Source organism: Falco punctatus (genome assembly GCF_963210335.1).
Source record: "Falco punctatus genome assembly, chromosome: 18".
Lineage (NCBI taxonomy): Eukaryota > Metazoa > Chordata > Aves > Falconiformes > Falconidae > Falco > Falco punctatus.
This window is the reverse complement of record NC_137598.1, coordinates 1,922,438-1,939,817: the sequence shown is the minus strand read 5'-3', so window position 1 is coordinate 1,939,817 and position 17,380 is coordinate 1,922,438. Positions and strand designations below refer to the sequence as shown.

The window sequence follows — 17,380 nt, the reverse complement described above, 5'->3', positions numbered from 1 at the left end:
AGACTATTTTTAGAGGCAAATACCATATGCAGTGAAACGTGCCTCGCTGAAACATTTGGGAAACTACGGGAGAAACGTGCATTGAGTAAGGTGCCTTTACAGTGAACGTGGAGGTAAGCAGCTCCTCAGGTCTCACCTGGAGGAGCCCAGCTCAGCTCCCAGCCGATACTGAAGTGGTACCACTAATTCCAGCGAACGTAACACCACAAGGGAGAAAAATATTGGCCCGAGCTCATCCTTCCTAGGCAGAAAATGTTACGTCAGCTCCCACACAGCTTGGGTAGGTACTGTGCTGCTGTCAGCCCGTCAGTGGCCTTGCAAATGCTCATCAGGTAATTAAGTCCTCAAAAGTCTAAGGCGCTGCAGCAGTTATTCTAGCAGCTCTGAATGGAGGTCTGTAGCTGTCAGCTTTCCCTGGTTTATCGTTGAGACAAGTGTCTCAATATCTCTAAGGGTCCTGAAGCTGTATTGTCTCAGCCTGAAGAAAAGGATCAGCTTGTTTAGAAGTGAAGGCCATGGCAGAGAACCTCAGCTCAGAATGTGAAATGCTCAGTGTGATCCTCACCTCACATCTGCATAGATGTTCTTTGATTTTTCTCTGTCCATTACTTTGAACCTTTGTGCACAGAGAAGATGATCTGAGGAAACTATTGCACTCCTGGATTTCACGTCTTGGTGTGATTCAGAAGCTGTTGAACTGGATCTCCCAAGACATGGCTTGCCCTGATGGCTTAATTAGACACTATTTCGCTAACACCCCATTTTGTTCTTTATTATTGTGCCTGTCATCATTTTAGGGTGGACATCTTGATTAACTCATCTCACGAGACAAAAGACATAATTACCTGTTACTGAATTTCCTAGTATCGGTCTGTCTGCTTGTGTGTCCAGTCACTAAAGCATCTTCTCTCCTAGTGCTGGAGGTGGACTGTCCACTCGTGTTACAGAATACTAGAAGCTGGTCACCCACAGGGATGGCCAAATGCTGTAGCATCCAAGTACTGGATATGAAGTATCCATGCTTCAATATTGTTTTTTCCTTCCTGTTATTTCCTGAGTGATTCCTCTTTGCTTTTGCTACAATACTGCACCTGGGCTTCACAGGAACCAGACGGTTTCATATTAAACTTGTATCAATGGATTAGTTTAACAACTCTCAGGAGACGCACGTGGGTGGTGAATCACTGAGTTAAGCCTGTGACTCTGCATTCATAGTTATAAAACCTCTTCCATAAATTCACCAACCTCCATCTTAAACCTTCTTTCATATTTTCATTCCAGTTTTCTGATTTGGCAGCCTTTTCCAGAGTCTCCCTGCACTGCTTCTTGAAAATCTTCTCCTAATTGCCTGCTTAAATTTATTCCTAGCTGCTTCTGCAGAATTACTGTGCTTCTCGAGTGCAACAGATTGCCTCGTTGAAAACCCATTGGGCACAACAGGAACACTTTCCAGTCAGCCATCACTTCAAAGAGCCTAATCCTCAATTGCTTCATTCATGCACTCCAGCTCAGGAATGAACTTGTTGGAGTTTAGCCTGTCATCAGCCTTTTCTGCTCCATAAGCCAGGACGTGCCATTGTAAAGTAGAGCAGCCTGAGGGTCACCTTAGCGTCGTGCTCATCTTTGCCACGCTGCTGCTGCTGGAAAGCAGTGAGCTGGGGTGCAGTGCCACGTTTCAGGCTTCTCTTCCCTCTTGGAAGGGGACAAAATAGCAATGTGCTGGAGGGTCAGCTGCACAGTGGTCAGGCAGGTGCTAGTGCAACAGGGAGGGTCTCGGGGCACCGCTTGCCTTTGAGTTAGTGTTGCTTTCTGCTTCTAAAGAAGTCAGAAAAGACCTTGAATATCCCCGAGGTTCAGACCCCACATTTTGCATTTCTGTGTGAATTTGCTGCCTGGGTTATTTTTTTTGTTGTTTCTGGCGGGACTGAAGCCATGGGGCTTTAGAGCAGAGCATTTGGAAAACATCTGAAAAAGAACAAGCTTTCAGGCTTCAGGTGTGGCCAACACAACAGCCTTCTGCTGCCAAAACAGAAAATGCCTAAGAATGGGGCGTTTTCTCTCCTAAAGGTCAGGATAAAACACCTGTTTCTGCAATTGGGCAGTTCTGGAGCTGTGAAAAAATGTACACCACAGGGAGCAGAGGCCCTTCTCCCTGGGAGGTCGGGCTCCTGACGTGTGGAAGGAGCTCTCCGTCTCCCAAGTCTGTTACACTGGCTTTGCAGAGATTCATTGCTTCACTGGTGGGCTGAGTACATTTGATTCCAATGAATTTGTTAAATACCATTAGTTAGACTTGCCATAATATGACTTATGGTAGGATTCGAGTTTGGTGATGGGAAATTCAGGCTCTTCCGTTTGCAAATGGAATTAATTGAGATTAAATTTCAGAAGCTGCAGGCTCTAGGAATTAAACTGTTTCTTCTCCAACTGTTTCTGCATCTGTGTAATGCCACGGATTAATTGAGATAATCTTGGTTATACCTATGCCGTTCTTGTGACTTTGATGGCATCATACCATTGCACAAGGTGATTATAGGAAAAGAATCAAGCCCAGAGGACTTGGAGATTATACAAACATATATGCATTATAATCCTAAAACTGCTCTATTAGCTGAATTGCTATGGAAAAAGGAAATTTTAAAAGCTTAGTATGTCCCGAGCATCTCGTTTATTAACATGTTCTGGCTGATAGAACAAACTCCCTGGGGAGGAAAAGGGAAGGGTGAATCCCAGAGCAGCAAGGAAGATTTGGAGGAGCCTCACAGCCTTGCACAAATGCTGTGTCTGACAAAACAGACTCTGACCCAGCCTTGGTGTCCGCAGAGGTGTTTGGGCTGCATACCAATACCCAGCTGAGTGCTGGAAAAAAGATCATCTGACAAGGTGTAAGTAATGAAAGGGACATTAAGCAGATTAATATACAGCAGGAAGATAGCTTGGGAGAGGCAATTATTGGTCTTCAAGATGAAGAGAGAGACTTATCTTGGATCTTCTCCTTTCCATTGCTCCGAGTTAGTCATTAAAATCATAACAATCCTGGGCTCTCACAGTTTGCTTCACTCTATCACCTGTATGCGGATGGAGGCAAAGCTACCAGTGTTTCTAACAGAAAAATGGTGATTTTGCTGCTGCTTTTCTTTCCTCTCTCTGTTTGTTGTTTTACAAAATGAAAAACAAAGTGCAGTTTTCTATTTCATTGTTTTAGAAAAAGAAAAACAAAGTGCAATTTTTTATTTCGTTGTTTAACAAGAAGAAAAACAAAGTGCAGGTTTTCATTTCCTCAGAAACATTGGATCTTCTTTTTTTTCCTGCAATGCTTTTCTCTCTCCCTGGCTGGCAAGAAGGATGTCTTCCCAGCTAAGCCAGCAGCAGAGCAAGCAAGCAGCCCTTCTGCCACCTGCAGTAAGCAAAGCCATGCCAGAGCCAGCACCAGGCACCCAGCAGTGGCAGAGCTGGACACAGTAACAGCCAAAAAGAAAAGAAACCTGAGGAGCTTTTTATATCAAAACCAAGCACCAAGAAATGGCCGCCACCAGCCAAGGCACCGCAAGCTCTCATATCTGTGCCAAACCTGGAACAACAGCAAAACCAGAAGCCTCCCAAGCCAAAGTAGCTCCTGCGTATTAAAAGCGATGGCAGAGGAACAAAACGTGGGGCATGCCACAGTAACTTCATGCTGTCATTGCTGCTGTGATAGAGGCTCCACTAGATCTATTTTACAGCTTCATCTTCTGCAGCTGGGTGCCTGGGCGACCACATGCTGCTTCCTCAGTGAGAGCAGAGGTGATGGCAGACCCTGGGGCTGTGCTCCTGGGGGCTTTGTGCCTTTGCATCAATGTCTCTTGGCAGAGGGGACAGCTGTGGCTGAGATCAAGGTTTGGGTTCAAACCTCAGCACCCCGGTTTCTCTCCCATTGGAAGACCAGCTAATGGATGGAGCTGATGGATATGGGTACTGGGGAGAGAGAAAGTTGTGTTGAAACTCCACAACTCAGCTTAAGTATTTTAAAAGCCACCAGGGCTATTATGATCATGTAGTCAGATTTTCAGCAGAGTCTAACCTCCACTGAGCCTGGTAGCAATGAGAACAAAGAGGTGTGTGGGGCTACTAATTGCAGAACAGCAAGAGTTCATTAAGTAATAAAACATTTTTTAAATGAAGCAAGAAGGAGTCCAAGTGAGGAGCATTTCATTCTAATGCATAATGGGGTTAGTATTTTGCCTTCAGTGCTCTTAAATCATTGAAATAGCGAGACTGCAGGTTTACTGCTTGCTGGGCTAATAATATGTTAAGTTCTATTATCTACAGCCTGTATGCTGCTTTCTAATTATGAGTCTGATACAACAAAAAGGCTATCTCTGCTTGCTCCTTTGTGTTTCCTTTATCCTCCTCCCTCCTCTCCCTGCACGCACCTTACTGCCCCGCAGCCATCAACTGAACAGACTCTCCTGTGAAGAACACGAGGAGCAGCCCCACTACCGTTTCAGTGTGTGTTCTCAATGCCCAGAATAATTCCAGCAGCTGGGATAAAGCACCCTGGCTTTTACGGCGGTGGGAACAGGAGGCTGTGGTTGCGCTGCAGGGAGCGTTGGCAACTCACATTTAGCTTCGCACTGGTGCGTTGGTACAATAAGGAGCATTCAGACATTAGGGTGCTATGGCACAGAGGCACTGGGCTCGGTCTAGGTCACAGGCTGCCAGTTTAAACTGTTTTCCTGGAGAGAGAGCTTGTCTGAAGGCAGTTTCGCAGCTACCAGGATCTGGTTCTACCAGGCTGTTGCTGGGGGTGGTTGCGTGTGTGCATGCTGCGCTCTAGTGGTTTGTACAGCTTGGAGGAAACGTCCACGGCTTGCGAGTTTGTAGGGCATGGCCATGTCTTGGTGAGGCTGGAGGCCATGGTCATGCCTTGGAGAGACTGGAGGAAATTTCCATGCCTTAGTGAGGCTGGAGGAAGTGGCCGTGCCTGGGTGAGACCAGAGGAAATGGCCATGCCATGGCGAGGCTGGAGGAAATGGCCATTCCTTGGCAAGACTGGAGGAAATGTCAATGCCTTGGCAAAGCTGGAGGAAATGGCCATGCCCTGGTGAGACCAGAAGAAATGACCATACCTTAATGAGGCTGGAAGACATGGCCATGCCTTGGCGGGGCTGGAGGAAATGGCCATGCCTTGGTGAGACCAGAGGAAATGGCCATGCCTTGGTGAGGTTGGAGGAAACGGTTGTGCCATGGTGAGGCTGGAGGAAATGGCCATTCCTTGGCAAGACTGGAGGAAATGTCAATGCCTTGGAAAAGCTGGAGGAAATGGCCATGCCCTGGTGAGGCTGGAGCAAATGGCCATGGGCATGCCTTGGTGAGGCTGGAGGAAATGTCTGTGTCTGGAAGAGACTGGAGGAAATGCTCATCCCAGCCCCATGCAAGTACTTCTCCAAGGCAGATCTATTTCTTCAGTGGAAGACTTTCTTCCTTGGCTTTGCTTTTGTAGTCTAATGTGTGTAGTGTCCTTCACTGAGCGCTAGTTTTAAAGCCTAACAGCTCCCTGCTGTAGCTCCCTCCTGCTTTGCGGCTCTTTGCCTAGTTTATTGGTATTCTTTTGTTACCGTTAATGGAGAAAGGCTAATTTTCACCACTTGAGGTTTCAACCCAATATCCCAGATCACACCTAGCCAATTTACCTGGTTTCTTCTATCTTCTTTTTTGACTGGCTTGTTCTCCTGCCAAATTTCTATATTTGGAGCAGGCAGGGAGTTTTGCATTCCTGGTGCGTTGTCTCATGCTCCAAAATTGCTGCACTGTGACGGTGCTCCTTTTGCATTCCTGACTTATTAAAGGGAAGGTGTCCCTAATGCCTTTACCTGGCATCTCCTCCAGGATGTTTTTCAGCTTCCCTTTTTGGACTTCTCAGTGCCTCAGCCCTGTTTTAACTTCTTTTTCCCACCATCATCTCATGATGTTTTCCAGGTTGAGTCAGGCACGTTGAAAAACAACACAGATTTTCTTAGGTGCCAACCGCTGCAGGGCAGGACTGGCTCGTGGGCAGAAGGTGGGTACTACCAGGATATGCACAGGTGATGACAACAGAAGCACACATTTTTGACAGGCATTGTCACGTGAAAGTGAAACACTTATTCAATTGTTAAATAGTGAAAGTCTCCAGTTGCGCTGTTGCCAAAGTTAAAATAGAGCCAAATTGGATTTCTGGGGGTTTTCTTTCTTTCTTTGATTCTGTAGTTTTGGAGCATACTGAGGGTTTAGATACGTAGCTTTACAGGCATTACTGGGTATTAACATGAAAGACAAGTCATCGTTGTGATCAAAAAATTAAAGTTCTCCTGGGCTTTCAGTAAGTTACACAGGTACACATAGGGTTCAGTCAAGTATGGACTGAAATAAGGATTTTTTTGAAGGTTGGTGCAGTGCCTGCATGCGGACTAGAAAAAAAAACAACACCAAAACATCTGAATGCTCACTTTGGTTAACAGGGAGGATCACACCTACAACCTTCGGAGCTAAAAAGCAATGAAGAGTTACGGCTGTGGATCAAAGAACCAATTTCTCCAGGAGAGTTGCCACAACAAAGCCACATTTCTTGTGGTTCAGGTGAAGACAAACACACTCAGTGCTGACCAGCAGGGGCAGGATTCATTCTTGCTGGAGAAGCCTATGGCAAAAGGAGCATTTCACTCTCTGTGATTCTGGTGTGGGACAGAGTTGTCCAGGAGTTCCTTGCTGTTCAGTTTCATTGCAAAATTATTGATGGGCCTTTTTCTTTGCCTCAAAAACCACCCGGGCAGAGCCATTTCTCTGGTTCACAAGAAACTACATTTTTTTCATACACATCCTCAGGAACTGATCCCCTTGGGGTGGGTTTCATCTCAGCCAGTTCTAGATATCAGTGCAGCCAAGCACTCCTCTGCGCTGGTCCCTCTCAGCTCTCCTTGTAGTCAGCAGGAAGAAATTATAATTTTGGGGGATTATTTTATGTGACAGCATACACATGAAGGCATTGGTTAGACCTTCAGTGACTTCAAAAAAGTAATCTTCTGGCTTTCTAACTATTTTTTTTTAATCTGGGCGCAGCGTGCGATAAGAAGCTGACTCACCGAGAAAGTCACCCGCAGGACTGGAGGAAGTTTATCTGCTCCTGGTGCTTTTCGTGCCTGGTCCTGCTGCCGGTCACAGTTTTGACAGCTGAGGTTGTTGTGCAAGGGCTTGCAATCAAACGTGACTGTAGCTCATCTTTTCCGCTGATCTGAGAGTCACTGGACGGTGTATTCCCACTGCTCCGGTGACAGGTTGATTGCATCGGGATCACGGGAGCATCGGGACACGAGCAGCCAGGTGTTCTCCAGAGCTATGTGAGCTAAAAATGAAGTTATGGATGATGAACTGCACCCACACAAGGGGGTGACTGGAGCTTTTCTCAGAGCTCCTGGTTTTCCTCAAAGGAGCCAGTGCCCATGCCCAGCCTGTACACACCACCACCCCTGGCTGCTGGGCGTTATCGGGCAGGTGAGAAGTGCGCTGGCTCTAACCAGGCGCTAATGTTAGAGAAGGACGTGGAGCGGTCAGCGCAGCTTCATGGTATGAAGCCAATGCTGTGCGTGTGTGGAAGGAGGTTGAGTGATGGGATGGCCCCATGTCTGGGGGACCACCAGGACATTTCTCCAGGGTCTATGAAGCCTGGCTCCACGAGAAAAGCCATTGCTGCCTGTTACTGGGTGCCCTGCTGCCTTGCAGAACCCCTGAGGCAGGGGATGCCACTGCTGCTGCCTCTCCAAATACCATGCAGTCTTACCATGCCAGGGACAATTACACAAAAGATAATTACTCTTACTATGGGGAGCTGACACTCAACTACTCATCCTCAGGGATGAGTACGCTGATGCTAGTCACTACGAGTATTGCACACAGGACAGCTTTTGCACTGGAGCTAATGGGATATGTCGTGGGTACCTCATACCTTCAAGGCATGTTTAGCAGCTATATAAAAGCTCTCCTTCTATTAGGGCTCGCTGGTCACATCACAAAGCTGTTCTCACCAGGGAGCTGGGTAAGTCTGGTTTGTGCTGAGCCTCCATAGCTGCTGAAATGCAGATTTATTTCTGCTTTCTTACATATAAAAAATAATGCTTGATGGATTTTTTTTTTAAAAACTAGTGGGTTTGAATTGCTGGGTTGGAGTGGGAGCGTGCTCTCAGTGCCCGCAGCTGGGCATCTGAGTCCAAGAGCCACTCCTGAAAAATGTGAGGAAAGGTTGTTAGCAGTAATCGGGGTGCTGCTACTGTGGTGTGCTTTTGGAGGTGCTTTGGTGTAGCTGGGAACATTATGCCTGAAGAGCAGTACGCAGGTTTTGTGTCCCATTGTGGTATCGCTACCCTTTAATAGGCTTCAGTTCCCTAATGAGCATGAGCTTAGTGATGCTGGGACTGAGCTGTGAACCTCTGCCCGCCTGTGGTGTGACAGGCTCACCAAGCAGCAGCACCTTGGGTGCTCTTCACCTCTCCTGCCATGGCAGATGTGGCCAGAGGTTCAGAGCTTGTTTCTGGGTTGTTTTTTTTTTTTTCTCAATGCATCGGCAAGAGGTCAGAAGCAGTCACCAACCAAAAGCAGGAGGAGAAAACTGGATTTAATGATTGAAAGGCAGTGCTGAGATCAGCCATTCCTCTGCTGACCCCCAGGATGAGCTTTCCCCTGTGGAGGAGGTCCAGGTGGTGGGGAAGGAGTTGCAGTTGGGGGAGGTATTTAATGCTGCCTGTCTCTGGATTTCTCTACTCTTTGACTTAGTGCCATGTTTCAGAATTTAAAATGATGGGTTGGGTCCTCGGTTGCTGGTTTTGAGACCGTGGCATAGGTGGGACGTGTCTCCAGCACCCTGTGAAGCGAGCCAGTCCCGCAGTGTGGGCAGTAGCAGGACCATGAGAAACCCAGGCGGGTGCCTGTCTAAAGGCTCTGCTTTCTCACCTGTCATTCCAGTCCTGCCAAAACCTTACAGAGATGTCGTGCTACCTACACCAGTGCCTCCCTCCAGTCTACCAGAACCCCGTCCCCATCCAGTGCCCACCAACCTACGCTGCCAGACAGCTGTCAGTGCCTACCTGGCACTTGGCGCTGTGCAGCCCACAGTATGTGACCCCCTGCGCCCCCCGGCAGCGGATCATGTCCTCCAGCTTCTCCCAACAGCAGTGTGTGACCCAGTGCGTGCCACGGCAGCAATACGCAACCCAGTGTGTGCCGCAGCAGCAGTGCATGCCGCAGCGCATCCTCCAGCAGCCACGTGTCACCCGGTGTGTGACAACTTGCGTGCCACAGCAGCAGTGTGCGACTGAGGGGGTGTTGCAGCAGCCTTGTGTGACCAAGTGTGTGCCGCAGCAGCAGCGTGAGACCACCAGCGTGCCGCAGCAGCGTGTGACAGAGTGCGTCCCGCAGCAGCCGTGTGCGACCAGGTGCATCACCACGTGTGTGCCACAGCAGCCGTACCTGACCAAGAGTGTCCCACAGCAGCAGTGTGCCACCAAGTGCATCCCACAGCAGCGTGTGACCATGTACTTCCCACAGCAGCAGTGCGCGACCAGGTGCGTCACCACATGCGTCCCGCAGCAGCGTGCGACCAAGGGTGTCTCGCACCGGTTTGTGACCTCTTGTGCCCCACAGCAGTGTGCCACCATGTATGTCCCGCAGCAGTGTGCCACCAGGTGCGTGACCAAGTGTGCCCCACAGCAGTGTGCCACCCAGGGTGCTAGCATTTGTATCCCACAGCAGTGTGCCACCAAGTGTGACTCACAGCAGTGTGGGACAACTTGTGTCCTGCAGCAGCAGTGTGTGACCAAGGGTGTCTCTCAGCAGCAGTGTGCAACCAAAGGTGTCCCACAGCAGTGTGCCACCAAGTGTGTCCCACAGCAGTGTGTGACCAAGGGTGTCCCACAGCAGCAGTGTGCCACCAAGTGTGTCCCACAGCAGTGTGTGACCAAGGGTGTCCCACAGCAGCAGTGTGCCACCAAGTGTGTCCCACAGCAGTGTGTGACCAAGGGTGTCCCACAGAAGCAGTGTGCCACCAAGTGTGTCCCACAGCAGTGTGTGACCAAGGGTGTCCCACAGCAGCAGTGTGCGACCAAAGGTGTCCCACAGCAGTGTGCCACCAAGTGTGTCCCACAGCAGTGTGTGACCAAGGGTGTCCCACCACAGCAGTGTGCCACCAAAGGCGTCCCACAGCAGTGTGTGACCAAGGGTGTCCCACAGCAGCAGTGTGCGACCAAAGGCGTCCCACAGCAGTGTATGACCAAGGGTGTCCCACAGCAGCAGTGTGCCACCAAGTGTGTCCCACAGCAGTGTGCCACCAAGGGTGTCCCACAGCAGCAGTGTGCCACCACGGGTGTCCCACAGCAGTGTGTGACCAAGGGTGTCCCACAGCAGCAGTGTGCCACCAAGTGTGTCCCACAGCAGTGTGCCACCAAGGGTGTCCCACAGCAGTGTGCCACCAAAGGTGTCCCACAGCAAAGTCAGTCGGGTGGAGTAAAAATTTCAAGTCACTCTAAGAAGTACTGCTCTGCGTCCAAATGGCCCTGGTAAGAAGGAGCAGGAGAAAGGAAGGTCCACGGGAAGAGAGTGAGGTACAGCTTTGGGGCAGGGGTTCTTTTTCTCCTCGTCCAACTGCCAACTAGTTGCTATTGCTGAACTCTGCTTTATCTCCATTTTCCAGTACTTCCCCTGTAGCTCAGCTCTATTTCAAGCCAAGGTGTGATACACTGTTTCCATGGCTGCACTCCAGGTGCCTGTGGCTTGTACCTTGATCTGCTACAAGGCATAGTTTAGTGGGATGCTATTCAATTCTCACTTAATTGAAATGAGTAGCGATTAAAAAACAATTTTTTTTTTTAAAAAAATATTTAAGGAGCCCAGGTCACAACAGCATCAATAGGGCTGGCAGTGCCGGGGGCTGGTCCATGCCTTGGGAGACAATGTTAACTTGGATTCCATGAAGCTGCAAGTTCTCCCAACAGCTGTTTTCGCTCTCAGATTTGGAAGTCAAAGATAAATTTGCTAAGCAAACGGTACACAAATCTCATGCCAACAGCCTTCGTTTCGGAAGGTGGCCAGAAATCCCTGCTGCTTCTAAACACAGACTCTGCGCTCTCTTCAGTAGAGTTCCCCAACAAGACGGGATTTCTGGCTCGGTGAAGTTGGTCCTTGCTGAAATTATATGCATGAAAGTGTTTTATTCACTTGGTTGCTTTAATTAATATTGAAAACACAATACTTGAAACAGAAGAAAGTGTTTGGAATAATGCTGCAGGTTGTAGCACGACTCTTTTATAAGTGCTTGAGCTATAAAAACAGTTAGCTATATTCTTTATGCTGCCTGAAGATGTGTACGCTACACTGTATTGAAAACAAACCATATAAATATATATGTATACTTATACATATATATACATACTTAAATAAATATAGTTGTCTGACCTCAGATTAAATATCTTGTCTTTTTGCCCTCTGGTTGTTCTTCTTTATTAAATATAGTGAACTCCTGTCTGAAAAATATAAAAATCCTGTAATATGCCCTATCATTAGGAACATGAGTAGAGCTCACGCTAAGTAGATCATGTGTATTTGGAGGGCAAAAAACAAGTGTCGCAAGAGGAAGAGGAGGGTGTGACTGGGGCTGGGACGCTGCCCTGCATCCTGCCCTGCTCTGCCTTGCTCGGTGACCTTGGGGTGCCACGACGGGCTGCCCTTGGGAGGCAAGGAGGTGTCTGAGACCTGAGCATCTAGCAATGTCGAGGTGGCATCTGGTTGCTTCCCCCGGGTGCTCAGTGGGTCATGGGGGAGCAGAACCTTTTCACACCTTCTCCTGAATGTCCAGCAACGATGCTTTGGCAGCGTGCAGAGCAGCAGTGACCGTGGGCCTCCTTCCACCTCGCAGAGTCAGAGATGCTCTCACAACCCAATGTTTTGCCCTCCCTTGAAAACCAAGACATAAGCCTTCTGGGGCCTTCTGAGGAGCTGCACCACCACTGTGGCTTTCCCATAGGAGCCAGAGCCCAGGGGATCATTAGGACAATCTTCCTGGGTGGTGGGTGGCTGGGTGGCACAGGGGTGCCCACTCATGGGGTGGAGGGGCCGCTGGAGCACGGGACTTGTTTTGGAGGTGGCAGCAATGGAGTCAGGTTCTGACCCTGGCTCTGACTCACGCTGCGCTGCCAAGTGACCACAGTGCAATGTGCCTCAGTTTCCCCTGTGCTTAATTGGGAATAATAATAGCCCCCACAACCGTGTCCCATGTGGCACTGTGCGTCTCTCTGAGATGAAAGGACTTTACAGATGTTAATTAAGGACATTCGGATGACAGGGCACGATGTTATCATCAGGTTAATATTTTGCTACCTGCACTGGAAACACTAAACTGAATATTAGCACTACTTGAAGGCTACTTGATCTGGCCCTTGTCCAGGAATTGGGTTTATGGAGTTTATAGAAATCGGATTAATCTGCTTACCTGCTCTCTGATGCCAGCTCAACTCCTAAACTATTGGGTCAGATCATTTAACATAAAAATGGGTGTTGTAATCCAGGGGAGTGAAAAGCAATGAAAGTTGGAGAAATCCAGGTTGGAATCAGTGTTTTTGTCTTCAGTTGTGGAAAAGAAGATAAACCTAAAGAACGCATTCTTCCCTTCGATTTTTGTAGCTCTTGAAATGTTGGCCTCAACCAGGAAAACATGCACTTTTTATTTTTTTTCTGTGATATGGAGGGAGACTTTTTTGTCAGAAAATTGGAAATGTAAATAATACACCTACCTTCAGGCTTCTGGATTTTCCAGTGAAAACAGAAATAGACAACTTATTCATCAGGTCGTAAGCCAGAGATTAATATTCTGCTTCAAATCATAGAATCATTTAGGTTAGAAAAGACCCTTCAGATCACCAAGTCCAACCGTAAATGTAACTCTGCCAAGTCCACCACTAAACCATGTCCCTAAGCATCATGTCCACATGCTTTTTAAATACCTCCAGAGATGGCAATGCAGCAGCATCCCCAGTGCTTCGTATCAGTGAGAAATTTCCCACCTACTCCATTAAATTATTTCACTTCTTTTTATTTCAATGTGTGAGACCTTACCTGAATTCCCAGCATATTGGAATCCAATTCATAGGTGTCAGATTTCCATTAAAGGAAAAAAAAAATATAATGCCAGGGCCGTCGCTTATGCAAATATGACTACGAAAAAATGCATTCCTTGTCAGCACTTAACGCTCATGCCACTGTTAATTTTCCCTTGGGTTTATTCGTGGCATAGCAGGGAACAAAGGGAGGGATGACTGGTGCAGGGGCTGTGCAGCAGAGCAGGAAACGTGATTTGTGTTTTCGGGACACGAGCTTGGTTTGATTCAGCTGCCTTTCCCCGGGCTGCCCCAGTGCTCCTGCTGTCCCTTCTCCCCTTTGTTGTGCCGGAAAAGCGTCACCTCTTTCAGCAGGTTATATTATTCGTGGCAAATCCTTTTTAGTACCTGTCTTGCCCTTAGCCCAAGGCTTTCTTAGTCCCAATCATCCGTCTCTTCCCTGGGTGCCCTGTGTAAGAAGGAAGTCTGCATGCCACAGTAATTATGGTCTGCAAAAATCGCTGAGAGTCCTTCCTGGACGGCGTTTTCAAAGGCACTGAGGGGACTTCTGCATGCAGCTCCCATGGAAATGAGGAGTCCCTTGAGCAGTCCCTTTGGTGATCTCAACTGAAATCTTTTTCTGGGTGTAAAGGAGCATTTTAGCTGGCCTGGATCTGCAACGGGCAGGCAGGGATGCTTTGGCGGCGTGGATAGGGGTTCGCAGCCTGAGGGGGGTGAGTGGCCCCAGCACAGGGTGTCCTTGACCTGCCAGGGGCTTCACACGTTGGATCATGAGGTTCCCCCTCACAAAGCTCACAGGTAAGCCAGATGTCCCAGCAGCGCCAGGTCCCTGCAGAGCGAGGACAGCCATTCCCACCAGCACGAAGCTGCACGTGGCTCGGCCAGGACTGGGAGGCAATTAGAGCATCACCCAGCCAAACCACCTAACTCCCCTAGGGCACTTATTCACTGTATAAAAGCTCTGCCATCGTGGGGCTCTCCTAGGCACTTCTCTCCGGTTGTTCTCACTGATGAAGTGGGTAAGTCTGGCTTTTAGCGGAGCTCCTGAAATGCTGTTTATTCCTGGGTGGCCGGAGCAGGCAGAGGTCCTGCCTGTGTACTTGCGAAGAAGCATCCTCTGGGGGATGCTGCCTTCAGCACCGGCATGCGTGGCTCTAACAGCTGGAGCATCTCCTCTGTGCTAAACTGAAGAATATTGGGAGAGCACTTCCAGATGGACTGTGAAGTCAGGAGTGGGATTTGTGGGCTTTTCTACGCTTTCTGTTAGTTCTAGTCCAAAGGAGCCTGTTGACTACATAAAGGGCTCGATGCTGGCAGGAGTCAGATATGAGCTTGCACGGGAAAAGGTGACTCCTCTAAAGGAAGTGGCGTGGAGAGATTTGCTGCTGTTTTATGGAATTTAAACAAAGTAACTTCTCAGGTTGTAGGAAGAAGCTGACCAACTTCAGTGCCAATGTGGAAGTTAGGAGAGAGACTCTGTAGCTAAGCCTGAACAGGTTAAAATTTGTATCTAGGCTAACAATGAGGAAAATACGTCTGAGATGCAAACAGTCCCCTGGAAGCAAATAATCCCCCCTACTTTAGAAGTTTTTTATCATGATGAGCATCACCAGCTCTATGGCATTGTACATGTAGTAGTAGCAATTGGTATCACTGTTTTTCAATGGGTTGTTTTTATTAGTTGACGATTATTATAATTGTAGTGATAATAAGTTTTCCTAATGATAGTAACATACAGCATTGTTATTGCTAATAGTCACCCAGTGATGGGCTTTTGGAAGAATAAAATGCCTTACTGCAATCATAGACAGAAGTAGGGGTGGTCAGGAAAATGCAGTTTCTTTACAGTCATTTAAATATATGCCTTAATCTACAAACAATGTTGAAATGAAAAAAACATTTTTGATCAGAGTACTTTTCATATGTCAGTGGTTCCAGTACCTGTTGTGCTCAAAATAATTCTGTTAAAAACTCTGAAAACTCCCTGAAAGCGATATTCTCTGCAGCAGGGAATCATAGCATCATTTAAGTTGGGAAAGACCTTTAAGATCCTCAAGCCCAACCCTTAAGCTAGCACTGAAGCGTGATGGTTTCTCCTACGACTCTCGCCAGTGAGGCAAAGTAAGGCATTTCACAGTGGTTTCAGGAGGAAAGTGTGGACGTCCGGATGGTGCCACCTGGTCCCTTCCCCAGGGATACAGTCTCTGCTAGACTCGCCTTTGTGCTGCGTGCACAGGGGCTGCCAGGATGAGGTTTCACTCTCAAAGCTGCCCTGCCAGGCGTTTTGTCAGTAGATCTTTGAGTGACTGTAACAAAACCAGGACACTATGGCTCGGTATGACTGTTGCATGAGACTGGAGGCTGCTTTAAATGGGTGTAATTCTCCTAACTCCATGAAACTTGACCAGTTAACACCAGCTGAGATTTTGCCTTGATAGCTTCTCCTTTCCTGCTGTGGTTTCACCAAATACTTCAAAACAATGCTGTTGCATTTCCTCTTTTCTTTCCTTGAAGATGTCTACACAACAGTATGAAGCTGGGACTGCAAGGCTGGTAGAGCCAACAATGCTGATGCTACAGTAGCAAGCTCAGAGCCTCTAATTGCACACTGCCAGCCCAGCAGGTCCCTGTGGGACCATGAATAGGCAGGCAGGTTGTACGTGCTGAGCTCCGCGCTGCCACAAACCTCTCCTTACCCTCAGCTAGTTAATTTAACCTCAGCTTGGGTTTGCCCGCATGAACTGCAGCCACACCTGAGCATGACAGCATGGACACACCTTTAATTTTGGCTTGCCTTTCATCTCTGGTGCTTGGGAGTTGCAGGACATAAGCTTGCAAGGACATCCCAGTGGGGACACAGGACGTTTCCGGGAAGTAAGGCAGAGTCGTAATGTCACTTCTCCTTGGTGAAATGCTTTGATGGACACTTAGCTGGTATTTGAAGGGCAGGATGAAAGCTCCCTGGTTTGCCTGGCTCTGATACCTGATCATTTCTGGGCTCTTAAGAGAAGGGTGTGGGGGCAGAAGCTAAGAACAGACTCCTCTCCTCACCTGGGTAATCACAGCCTGGTCCTGAGTCACTGAGAGCCTCTGACCTTCAAGAGAGCTAGGGTGTGGGCTCCTCATGTTGAGGTGCCTGGGGGGAAACTGAGTCCTGCATCACAAAAAAATAGCCAATGCCTATGTGAACTCTCTGTATTTTTCCTGCTTCTTTCAGGCGTAAGTGCCTTGTGCGACCATGCACTATTATGGGGAGCGGTATAAACACCTCTACCTGCCAGGATCGAGCTGTGTCACCGAAAGCATCCAGCAATGCATGCCCCAGTCTGATGGGTACAGTACCACATGCCACCCAGTGAGCGTGATCAAGAGCCCGATGCCAAGATGGCAAAGCTACACGCAACCTCTCACTTACGTGTGCTCACAGCCAAGCGTGCCCCAGCCACCTCTGCTGTCCTGTCAGCCCTACGTGCAGCGGTGTGTCCTGCTGTACCCCGAGCCTTGTGAGACCACTCGCCTTCTGCCCTGCAGAAAGCCCAGCCTGAAGCTAAGCCCGGGACAGAGTTTCCAGCCCTGTGACACCAGCTACCCTGAGAAAAAACGCATGGCCAAGAGCCTCCCACCATGCGCACCCAGGTGCCCGGAGCCGAGCAAACTCAAGTTCCCACCATGTGGGATCAAGTACTCGTCCTCATGCAAGGATGAATGCAGGTCACAGAAGATATCCAAGTGCTCATCGCAGCGGTATGGTGCTGAGCTCCGGTCCTTGCAGGGGATGATGGGCTATTCTCCACCACTGCGGGGAGTCACCGAGTGCCCCCCGCAGCAGTGCATAACGCAGTCTTTTCTGCAGGAGTGCGTGAACGGGTTCCCCCAGCAGAAGTGCATGAAGGGCTACCCGACGCAGGAGTGCGTCACCACCTACACCTCGCAGCAGCGTGTCACCAAGTGCCAGCCGCAGCCACACATGCCCAAGTGCCCCCCTGGGCAGGCAATAAAGGAGTGCTCCTCGCAGCAACACGCAGTCAAATGCTCACTGCCGCAGGAGGCAGCCAAGCACAAGAGCTCATCCACGCAGCACCTAAGCAAGTCCAAGTGCCTCTACCCACGGGCCACCCAGCACTCGACGCAGCATCACTCAGGGGGAGTGAAACGTTCGAGCCACTCCAAGAAGAGCCGCTGTGTTTCAAAATGTCTGTGCTAAAGGAGATAAAGAAGTAGTGAGAGCAGCAAGCTATGTAGCTGAGGTCTGAGGTTATTTTTCT

The 17,380-nt window shown here is 48.8% G+C and overlaps 3 protein-coding genes across 3 annotated transcripts in view; all 3 read left to right on the top strand.

The window, feature by feature from the left end:
* The window catches only part of LOC308054934 (uncharacterized protein), a 155,738-nt gene that overhangs the window by 138,323 nt on the left and 35 nt on the right, over positions 1–17,380 (top strand). The window lies entirely within an intron of this gene.
* Positions 8,995–10,865, top strand: LOC308054925 (uncharacterized protein; the record flags this gene model as incomplete). The annotated part of the gene is made up of 1 exon (XM_080368389.1): positions 8,995–10,865. The coding sequence occupies one exon, from the start codon at positions 8,995–8,997 to the stop codon at positions 10,564–10,566; it is 1,572 nt and encodes a 523-aa protein (XP_080224515.1). The 3' UTR covers positions 10,567–10,865.
* LOC308054931 (uncharacterized protein) lies at positions 10,985–17,375 on the top strand. Its single transcript, XM_080368400.1, has one exon. The coding sequence runs from the start codon at positions 16,354–16,356 to the stop codon at positions 17,317–17,319; it is 966 nt and encodes a 321-aa protein (XP_080224526.1). The 5' UTR covers positions 10,985–16,353; the 3' UTR covers positions 17,320–17,375.